This window comes from Larimichthys crocea, chromosome XIII (genome assembly GCF_000972845.2).
Source record: "Larimichthys crocea isolate SSNF chromosome XIII, L_crocea_2.0, whole genome shotgun sequence".
Taxonomy (NCBI): domain Eukaryota; kingdom Metazoa; phylum Chordata; class Actinopteri; family Sciaenidae; genus Larimichthys; species Larimichthys crocea.
In genome coordinates this window covers 40,404,960-40,416,112 of record NC_040023.1, presented here as the reverse complement: position 1 = coordinate 40,416,112, position 11,153 = coordinate 40,404,960, and the positions used below count along the sequence as shown (strand labels likewise).

The window sequence follows — 11,153 nt, the reverse complement described above, 5'->3', positions numbered from 1 at the left end:
TAAAAGCAGGCAACAATAATGGACTTTGGCAAAAATCAACAAAGATCGATTGCTCCTGGGGATGAATACATACATAAGTAAGTTTGAGGTGCCTGCAGCGGTGAGAAAAAAAATCATCCATTAAATGAAAACTGAACCGCTGAGATGTTAAGTTGATGATCAAATTTTAAAACTTCAAAGATTACATTTTGTTTGTTATTTGATAAAAATGTCTTGACATTCATTTTAAGTTTGTTTCACTTTGCTCTTTTGTGGTTTGATGTACTCACATTTTTTTGCAGTGGGGACACTTGGCTAGCGTGTTAAACCGAAGCTCCATCCACTGCAAGGAGACAGAAGAGAAAGAAGTAAAATTACAGAAGAGCATACATACACACACACACAAACACAGAAACGTAACAACACTCTATAATTCTACTGAGCTTCAATCAACAATCAACACAAGACCTACTGGGAAAGATTTCACATGATCTGAATCTCTTTATTATTTCTGTGTTGTAGAAAGTATCTAAAGATCGGCTTGATTAGCATTTAAGATGATTCTTTTAATGTATTAGTTCTGATGTTAAAAAAAAGTGTTAAGAAATGTTTATCCCATCACAGATCAGCATTATTTAAAGCTCCTATTGACACACATGTGACTTCATAAGTGACCTTTGACATCTGGCTTCAGAGGATAGATTCAATGAATAGATTTAGAAACAGAAAATTCAGGCCAAAGCATTTAAGCCAATTTTATAAAGTGATACCTCAAGGAGCTCACTTTAAAGCCAGATGTAAACAAAGTCATATTATCATTAGTGTAAGTAAGGCCGCAGATTGAACTGGAGCAGGTTAGGCTGTTGTTAATATGTCCACCAGTATGACCAGCTTTCTCAACCTGTTGTTGTGCTGGGGGAGAGCCATCTCTGGGGAGGCCAGACATTGGCTGGGATGACCTGGCGTCCTCACTTCCCTATAGACGTCGCAAGCAACAACGCGCACACGTTAAGAGGACAATACTGCAGAGTTTGACATGCGAGTCTGTGTCATACTGACTCACAAGCTTCAGGTTCTGTGCCTTCTGTATATAATATATATAATACGATGAGTAGAAGCATGTTGCATGTCAAAAATACTGATAGTATCCTCAAAACAGGGTGCAGGAAGACAATTTCATTTAAGAAGGGTGCAACCACTCTGCAATCAAGAGGAATTAATGAGGCGGGGAAAGGAAATGTGCAGCAAATGCATGCCAGCCATTTAAAAACATCACATTTTCTGTCTGAAAACTCGAGATCAACAGGAGAACAATATGTCATGAGCTTGTTTTTAAGACTATCCTGATATACAGTACAACAGGCTGTGCAATAATATTGTGGAGAATGCCCCGCTTCCTCATCAAATAGTGAAGAACACGCTGTGGTTTGGCTCTCAAGCATGTTAATATGCACGTACCAACAACAGCACAGCAACATAGTTCTGCATGAGCAACACTGTGATTGGTTAGTTTGGTAGTCTTGGTGGGTTTACTTACTAGGAAGGTGTTGCCACAGTGACCGCAGACCACCCTCATCCCCTCAGGTTGGATGGGCAGGGCCGGCTGAGCGGGTTGTTCCTCTGGGATTACCATCACCGGGCTCAAGTTGATTATGCGTCTGCTGTCGGAGGAACAAAGAGAAGGATGAGCTAATGATTACAAGCTACCCAAGACGGGATTATGAAATGACATAAAACAATAAAGATAACTTGATCTGTCTTGTGATGACACGGTTTTGGAAAATAGGTAACCATACAAGAACTCCAGCGTAAAACTGACCTGAACTTGACATGACCTACCAGTTTGGTCGAGGACATCCTATCCTCCTGGACGTGTCTTTACAGATGAGCAGGCAGTTACAGGGACACCTCACATATTTCTTCCCTGTTGGGGGGTTCTTGATGGGCTGGAAGGCAACATATCAAAATCAGCACCCTTGAAACTGTGTTTAATAGAGAGCACAAAAACAGAGCCATGAAAAAGTTGATTTAATACTGTAGAGGTAACAGAGCAAGACCTTTCAGACCTAACAGGGTGGAGAAGTCCTGTGAAAAATCAATAGCTTTGCCTTTAGTCTATGAAACACATATTAGTTCACCCATCAGCTTCAAATGTCCATATTATGTCCATAATATGTCCTTGTTATGTGTCACTTGAGAGACATTTATAAAGATAAATTAATCTATGCAGAGAAGCTGATGCCTGGTGCATATCGCTCCAGCTTTAGATTTATGTCGGGTGAACCTGAGCTCTCTGTCTGAAGCTGGACACTATCAACCGTGCACTGTTTTGGATGCAGTGTAATAGAATATCACCACAGCTATGTTGATGCAGAAGCACAACAGATATCAGCCTGTGGAAATGGCATTTCCCACCCAAGTGTGTGCGATGACAGTCATTCATTCTCCTTGTTCCACTGCACTGACAGCTCTATCAAAGCTGAGACACAGGCGAGACATTCAAGTCATATGAAGCACTTATCTCTGGACTGACTGATAGATGTGACAGATGTCTACATGAGCATCTGGTAATGCTCTAAAGTGCCCCAAAGCACATGAATACACAAAATGATGCTGCACAGTCAGAGTGGGCACAAAGCTACAGATGGATGTGACTGTCATGTACATGTGTAATCGACTGTAAGACTTAATGTCTTTACTCAGCCTGACAGTTGAACTTTTACAGCTCTGTGATGTCCGCACCAACAATCATTTATAAAGCCATCGACAATGGCATCCACTTACTGTGGCTTCATTGCAGACCGTGCACTTGACCACATGCTGATGCAGCTTTCCATCCAGGTTGATGAGCGACTGGCATACTCGGCAGTTGATGACAGGCACACCGCCGGTGTCGGGGCTAGCGATGGCTGTGTAAGGAGGAGGTAGTTCGGCTTTGAGAAGAGGAGGGCAAAGCACACAACATACAACCAGCTGTTAATCGCATGCATCTACGAAACTTCATGAATAAAACTGGAAGTGGATTTGTGCATGCAGGGAGAGACGTTATCACAGTATCTCTGGAGGTTTCACATAAAATTCGATGTCAGGGTGTGTGTTTACCCAATAAAATAATGATTGAAGAGAAAGTAAAACTGGAAAGAGGTGCTAATTATTCAGGACACCATTAAACCAGAGCCCACATTAACACATGTTGACAAACGAGTAAAAAACCTGGAAGTGGAAACAAAAAAATTGTTTACTCGACATGGTTGTACTGTAATGTTTGCATGGCAGAGGTTAATTTGTGCTTTTATTTAGATGGGTGAGTTTGTTTAAAAACATTGATCATCTTTGTTTTGGTATCTTTTCATTAAATTAAAATCAGTTTAAAAAACATAACTGTACACGAGTCACACAGCCACAGAAGAGTAAATCAAAACAGATTATAACGTGTTACGAAATTGTTTATAAGACAAAAAAAGAATCATCTTTAGTATATCACTATAAACCATTAAATATTGTGTTTTTTAATTGTAATTTTATTATAAAGTGTCTGCAGTGACGGCAGAAGAGATTCTTCTTCATTCCTCTTAATTCATTCAAGGTTCATTTACTTCATCTGCTGATAAAGATGTAACTGAAAGTTCAGGAAGAGTAAGAGGTGTATCAGCATCCTTAATATTTTGTATGTATATTTTATCCTTAATATAATATTTTAATTACTTGGACATTATACACTGTAATATTGATAATGTTTGGTTACCATTAATTATGTGAACACACAACAAAATCTTATTTCTGGCAAGTGTCTAACAGACCAAACAAAGTCATAGTCTCTGTGTAAGACTGGTCTCAAACAAAACTAAAAAAAACATTATGGAACATCCAAAAATCCTTGAATCTGTGTAAAAATAGTTTATATAAAGCTGGAACATTAGTAAATAAGTACATTTCTTATCTAATAACTGATCATTTGCGTCATTGTTTAAACCGAAACATTTTAATGTGTTGCTTTCAAATCTAGAAAATTGTCAGCATATTAACAGAAAATGGAAATAACTGTTAGTTGAAGAACTAGTTATAGCTTTTTAAATAACATACCCAACACAATAATCAACACAAAAACAAATATCTTCTACATCCTAAAACAATATACAACAACAATATAATAGTTATATATAGAGAAGAGAGCTGTTATCTAACATTACTTATAATTCTTACCAGTAGAAATGAATTTGACTTTTCAAGTCTAATTCTCAAAAATACCAAACACTTAAGGATTATTCAATGACTCCTTTATTAACTATTACAGGCTAGTGTGTGGTAGTGCCAAGGCAGCCTGAAAACACTCATGCACATACTGTATGTAAACCCACGTCTGTGTATGGCTCAACATGTGACCCTTCTTTCTTTGTCAGGGGCCGAGCACCAGTCTGTGTGTTTAAGAAAGAAACAATGGGCTCTTTTAGATACCAAAGATGTGATGGACATAAAATCCACACCCTGCAAAGCTGCAGACAAAATTAACATGTAGTTCATAAAAGAGTTTTTTTTATACTCATTCAGTCGTGTCATCGGGTGGATGGGCATCTTAATTAAAATGTCTCTGCTAATGACGCTAATAAGCACGTAACTATTTTGGTGGAGAAACTAAGAAAAGCCAGGCCACTGATTAGCGTCTTATAGTCTATAAACAAGTTTAATCGACATGATCAAAGACTTAAAAAATTCCTCTTAATATCTGAAAGAACTACTGTGAACTAACTACAGTCCAAATGAACTCTGTACTGTTTAATCCCATATTAACCTTTCATAATTAGTCTACATTCCATGTGTTTTTCAGGGCTTTAATACACTTAATCCATAGATTAAAACCAGTCACTAGCTTTACTACTACTGTAGTATTCCTGCATACTTTAAAATCTGAGTGATACTATGGAAACAATCTTAAATCTTCATTAAAATCTTTTAACTTAACCTTCAACGTTAAATGTCATTTTTTATTGTAACTTGTTGCAGCTCAACAAGAACCAGGCAATACAATTAAATATGCTACTTATATCAATTTAATTTAATTTAATGTAGAAGCAAAATCATATAAAATGTGTTTCTGCAGTTATATTAAAGTACCTGTTTTTCATATATGGAAGCCAAGCAGAGATTTATTGCACACCTCAGGCAGCAATGTGATAAATAGAGCTTAGAGCAGAAAATTCAACTGCAACATTTCTTTTTCACACAAAAATGCCAAAAAACAAAAACAAAAAAAAATCACTTGTTCCAGCTTCTCATATGTGAAGAGCTGCCTTTCATGAAAGGAAACTGAATATCTCTGAATACTGGACTGTTTTTGGACAAAACAAGCAATTCAAAATGGGACTGCTGTGGGTTGTCCGCTAATCAGAAGATCAGTGGCTCCTCAGGGCAAGATATTGAACCCCAAAATTGCTCCCAGAGACTGTGCCAGGGGTGTGTAAATGTTAGTTTATTAGTTATTATTTACTTCCTTTTCTGTATGAATGCATGTATGAATTGCTGAACATGATGTATTGTTGGGAGTGGTTAGAAGACAAGAAAAATAGTCTATATCCAGTATATACAGTCCATTTACCAAAAATGTACACATTATGTCACAGTCTCTTGTGATACATTATGATGTCTTTGTAAAGGCTGACCCTAGCCAAACACAAAGGTGGCATCTAATCTAACAAATGACCAGTTGAATGAGATAATGGGACGAGTCAACAGGTAAATAACCTTGGCTCTGAGATTCAGAGACGCTCAACCAGTCGACACCACAGGGACAGATAGGACACCGCGTCTACAACCAAAAACATGCCCAAGACTGGACACACCTACTGTGTCCACGTGGTGGTGGTGGTGCTTCTTCACACACACACACACACACACACACACACACACACACACACAAACAAGACCCTTTCTACTAAATTAAGTTAATGCAAAATGTAATGTAATGTAATGTAATGGAGTAGCCTTTCATCTTAGACCATACATTTTTATATAACAGTAAGTTAATTATATTTCAAACAAAGTCAGCGCTTCTCTCTGTTCAGTTCCAGCCTGTTTCTACTCGCTCCACTCTCTGCTGTGTGCACCGAAGCTGTCCTAATGCACGTCTGAAACTGAATATAGCAGCTATAGGTTTTCACTCTTACTGTCCTCGGAGCCAGAAGTAAGACGAGAAGACGCTCTACTACAACCACCAGCAGCACCACAACACACGGCCACCACCGTGTCCTGCCTAGCTGGTGCCATCGCTGGCTGGATGGTTTTGGGGCTTGTGGTTTTGTGGTTAAGAATAGCTGACTGAGGGGCTGGTATGCAGACATAAGCAGTGCAGAGATTTTTGGTTTTCTGTTGTCCATATGACATGAAAACAAAATCTTTTGAAGGTTAAGGGATAAGACCGGTGTTACTCTAGATTTTTATTGTCAAAATCAACGATTAATTAGTGTGTCTCAGTACTTTCTGTGTGGGGCCTATTAGTTCTCACTAAAGACCTAAATTACTAATTAAGTAACAACTCTGAAGTTTCATTTATGTTAAAAGTAACTTCCTTAAACAGCTGGGCACGGTTTCTAAAAAAAACATGACTCAAACAGGAGTAAACTGTGTATTTGTTGGGGACTACTTTCAGCCGTGGATGAATACACATTTGGTGCTCCAGTGCAAGACTGAATGATGTGGCTTAAAATAAGATAATATGATAAAACAATATTTATAACGATATACAGTAAATCCTGATGAACAGATGATTTATGATTTAGTCTGGTGTTTCACTGTTTATCTTCCAATTTATCACTGTGAAGACCATGATCATACGATGTGGTGATAATCGACCACTTTACACTACTGAAGAACTCTTTAGAGTCACCACAGCAGAGCATGCAGCATGTTTAGCGACATGTGTTGCTATATGTAACCACGATGTAGACAGACATCATAAAATTAAATTTAGAATATCTTTAATCTCTTGATATGACAGATTTTTATGTACAACATGATATGGCACACCCCTACAGTAAGAGGTAGCACGGTGCATATTGACTCAGAGTAAACTACTAGAGTAAACGCCCATGTTGGCTGTAATGAAGGAAAATGTCTCCCGGTACAACACTGTGGCTCACTGATGTGTTTTTAATAGTTTTTGAACAACAAGGGAGCTCTATGGCACAGAGGAATGATTTATAATAATATAAATGTATATAATAATATATGTAGCTACGCAGAAAATCCATTTAATAGAATGAATTTATTGAGGGTGTTTGTATTTTGATCGAATGACGTTGGCCTAATGCTTTGCAGGGTTTGAAAAATGACATAATAAAATTGTATTTTAACAAATTTCTCTATGACAGGTATGCACTATCTCTGATTGGAAGCAAAACTGAATTAATGAGTAATCGCTGTCACAATTAAAACACTGTTGCAAGCTTTTTTTTGCAGTCAAGTGGCAACAGACTGATGCACAGTGAGCTATCTGAATATTCAGATGCTGCCAAGGTCATTGGTCTCCGCCCATCACCACCACCACCACACTGTGAACACTGAAGCAGAATACAGCAGACGTGAATCTCTACCTGTTACTACAAAATAAAAACCCACTATGGACAACTCTGTTCAGCAGATCATGAGTCAGAACTATTCAGATCAATACAGCAGAGATTGAAGTCTCTTTCATAAATAACTTATTTCACTCAGGTCTAATCACAGCTGAATAATAGTCACAGCTCCATCACAGTGTTTGTGTTTTAGGAAAACACCTTTACTTTGTATGACTCCATTTTACAAACTGGCTGATGAAGGATTGCGCCCCAACACACCCAGAGAAACTGGAATTAGTCATAATCCAGGCTGCAGAGAGGAGAAACTAGGCCATGAAATATACTGACATTTATTTAGGTTTTTACTCAGTCGATGTTGTAACGTCCAAACAGGCAGTTTTACAGGTTATTACAGTCCAAGAGTTAAAGTCTTTATGAATAATCCAGTGGTGTATGAGTGAATTCTGCAAGATTAAGCAGCTTAAAAACAAAAGAAATTCATTTCTCGGTCTAATTTGCCTGTTATTAGCAGCTTGCCCTAAAATGATCCAGCAAAAAAAAAAAAGGAAAAAAAAAAAAAAAAGAGTATCACACGGTCAATGAATCCATTCATTTGCAGCAGAACAAACGGTGTTGTACAATCACTGGAAACTTTGTCCACAGTGTCTGGAGCTAAATTGAAATAAGATTTGACTGTTAAATTAGATTTGAAAGATTTGATCCATCGTGTTGCTGAAACAAAACATAATCCTTTGAGATGTGGATGTTTGGTTGAAGGGATCGTGTGACCAGCTTCAAAACAGAAATTCAAATTTGGATTTTTGTGACTAAATTCAGTGCAAAGGCCAGTCCTGAGAGTTGACAGAGGAACTGACTGGGTCATCCGGCCCCTGCATGCATTATGGCACTCTAACCTACATTCAGCTGTTTACTAAGCAAAATGTGGACACTGTGTCAGTTGTCTGGCTGAAAATGCACGTGTTTGTATTGTATTAAAAGATGCAATTCATAAAACAGGCAGATTCAAGCAAGATCAACATCAAATCTTGGTTGTTAACAATCTCATTTGCATGCAAATGAGCTGGAACATTGTGACATCTAAATCACGTCGTGCTATTGATTTGATCCACAAAAAAAGGGGACACATCTGGGCATCCTGTCGATTTGCAGCTGGGACAAAAGGCTGCGAGGCTGCCTTCATCTGCAGTGGGTCATTTCTCCTCCATCAGTCAACAACATTCAAACATACAACCAGTGAGGCCTCGCAGTGACATATCACGACTCATTTTTCTATTTGTGTTTTATTTTTCTTGATGAAGACCCAACACATTGCAGGCCCCAGTGAGTCGTGATGTAAGCATTTCTGCAGTAAAAACAAGAGCTTGCTGTTATTGTAGGCCCCTCTTCTCTAACCCACTGCTCCAGTTCTCACAGTAGAAGCTCCACCTATCCCTCCGATACACTGCCCTTGCATTACATTTGCCTTGCTGCAGTTTTATTTACGCGCAAACTCGATACGCCCAAAAATGATTCAGCATGCAGCCAGCAGCGGCTGTCGTGTGTGTTTACCTCGGGGACTTGAATCCTGCAGGTACGGTGGAGCTGTGGGGGTCACATTCTCCGAGTTGGGGCCCGACAGCAGCGGAGATCGCTCGTCCATGCCGTCGGAGGCCATGTCTTTAACCGTGATCAGTGAGAAACGACGGCGGAGGAGGAGGTGAAGGCTCCTGGCTGCACCGAGTCTTCACTCAGCTCGGAGGAGCAGCCGGTGGCTGGTTGTTGGTGCCGTGGTTGCTCCGGTCCAGCAGCCCCGGTGACGGCAGCCTGGAGGAGGAGGAGCTCTGTGGTGATCCCCGCCCCTCACTTACATGACCCGGGGCATGGGCAGAGCTGTGGATCCGTGTATGTGGAGCTAAACACTGCGCACAGTGGAGACTGTGAAGGAATTTATGTGGGAAACACGTCCAGTGATTTAATTAAATTTAATGCTGATCCGGATTATTTGTGTGTTATGTCATGTTTGCTTAAATAACAACATAAAATGTCATGCTTGGATTTCAAACAAGCAGATTTCAGTGTTTTTTTAAATATTTTTTTTATAAGTTACAGTGATAAATCAACAAGGCAGCGTCCTAGTATTCACCACTAGATGTCACTGTAGGATTACTTGTGCAGCCCATATTGAACGACAAGGTATAATTTCCATTTATGTAAACCACCATCAACCCCAACTCCTAACCATCTGATATTTGTATTAGTGTATATTAATATTCAAATATAATAGACTCGTTGAACCACCTTGTTTCTACAAACCCAGAGCAGACAAATCAAACACTGACACTAGAGAGAAGCTTTTGCATTTTTCACAAGTTTTACGGCCACTGTAGTGTCTCCTTCATGCGTGTAAAGGGAGGGTGAGGCAAGTGTAGACCAGGATGCCACTAAATCCTACACATTGCACCTTTAAAACAAAGCAATGTCCACTGCAACCTTTCATGACAAGGCTGCTGCACATGGTCAGATATCTGAAAGGTTGCAAACTTCAGTCAGTCACTCATAAGTAACCAAATATTCAATATAACATCTTTCTGTTCATGTTCAGTCGCCCGAAATTGGGGTTGTCTAAAGATCAACGCTTTCTACATGTGGATGAAAGTTGACAGTGATGTTAGAGATGTTGGCTGTGCTGGCTGAGATCATTGGTTCATTCTGTGTCTCCATGTTGTAATTTTACTACTGCTATTTCAGTCTCTGAATAAACTTTAAATCGTTTGCATCGTCTTTTGTTTTTTTCCACCTCAAAGCTCTAAAAAGTCATATGTTGTACATCTGTAAAGCCTTCTGTGACAATTTTCTTTATTAGTGAATATCAATAAATCTGACTTTACGAGACAATTCGTAGAGATTTATTGGCATAACAGTTCAGAAAGTAATACATATAATCCACTTTAGATAATTATGAGATCTGTTTATGGCTTTTTATATGTGTTGTGCATGTTTGTTGTGATCATATTAGATTGTGGCTGATTATATATTATATGATATCCTGGTGCTTCTGAGATGTTGCAATCTGTGTTTCTTTAGTCTGTTTAGGAATCTGTATATCTAGCTGTAATCTCTATACATTGAGTCACTTGTGAAATCAGAGTGCATGTAAAAGTTTTTCTGGCTCTTCCACCTGATTTATTTGGGGTCAAAAACATGCTTTTTCTTCATCTGAGTGAGACTGATGATCCTGACTTCTATTCTTTTCCCAAATGGTTTGAAAGTCATTAACAGGACCTGAAAACAACATCTGGCTGCCACCAGCAGCTGCAGACTGAAGCCAAGGTATCTATGTGGACTGGACTGCAGAGTGATCCTTATTAGGATTTACAAAGTTTGTCCTGAGGTTCAGTACATATTTTAATATCGGTGGTGTGTGCCTTATGTCCATTCCTCCCATAAAACTACAACACCCTCAACTGTTTGTGCCAAAGTATGTCTCCCATTCCTTGTTGCTTATGTCAGGGTGTAATATAAATTGGCCATTTAAGAGACTCACTAAATAAACACAGATGTTGTGAGTTAAGTAGAAGTTCCTCCAAAGTTTGGGCACATTTAAAAAAAATCTTTGGGTTTGTT

At 38.9% G+C, this 11,153-nt stretch overlaps 1 protein-coding gene across 4 annotated transcripts; it reads right to left on the bottom strand.

The window, feature by feature from the left end:
• Positions 1 to 250: 250 nt before the first annotated feature.
• On the bottom strand, positions 251 to 9,475 carry pip4p2 (phosphatidylinositol-4,5-bisphosphate 4-phosphatase 2). Of its 4 annotated transcripts, XM_027287422.1 has the most exons (6): positions 9,099 to 9,459; positions 2,764 to 2,912; positions 1,819 to 1,925; positions 1,517 to 1,640; positions 881 to 955; positions 251 to 322 (listed from the first exon to the last, which is right to left on the bottom strand). In XM_027287422.1, the coding sequence occupies exons 1-6, from the start codon at positions 9,202 to 9,204 to the stop codon at positions 266 to 268; spliced, it is 618 nt and encodes a 205-aa protein (XP_027143223.1). In that variant the 5' UTR covers positions 9,205 to 9,459; the 3' UTR covers positions 251 to 265. The 4 variants fall into 4 exon arrangements, with proteins under 4 accessions (XP_027143223.1, XP_027143224.1, XP_027143222.1 ...); XM_027287423.1 differs by lacking the exon at positions 881 to 955 and having other exon boundaries at positions 9,099 to 9,458; XM_027287421.1 differs by lacking the exon at positions 251 to 322 and having other exon boundaries at positions 350 to 955; positions 2,764 to 2,888; positions 9,099 to 9,475.
• Positions 9,476 to 11,153: the final 1,678 nt, after the last annotated feature.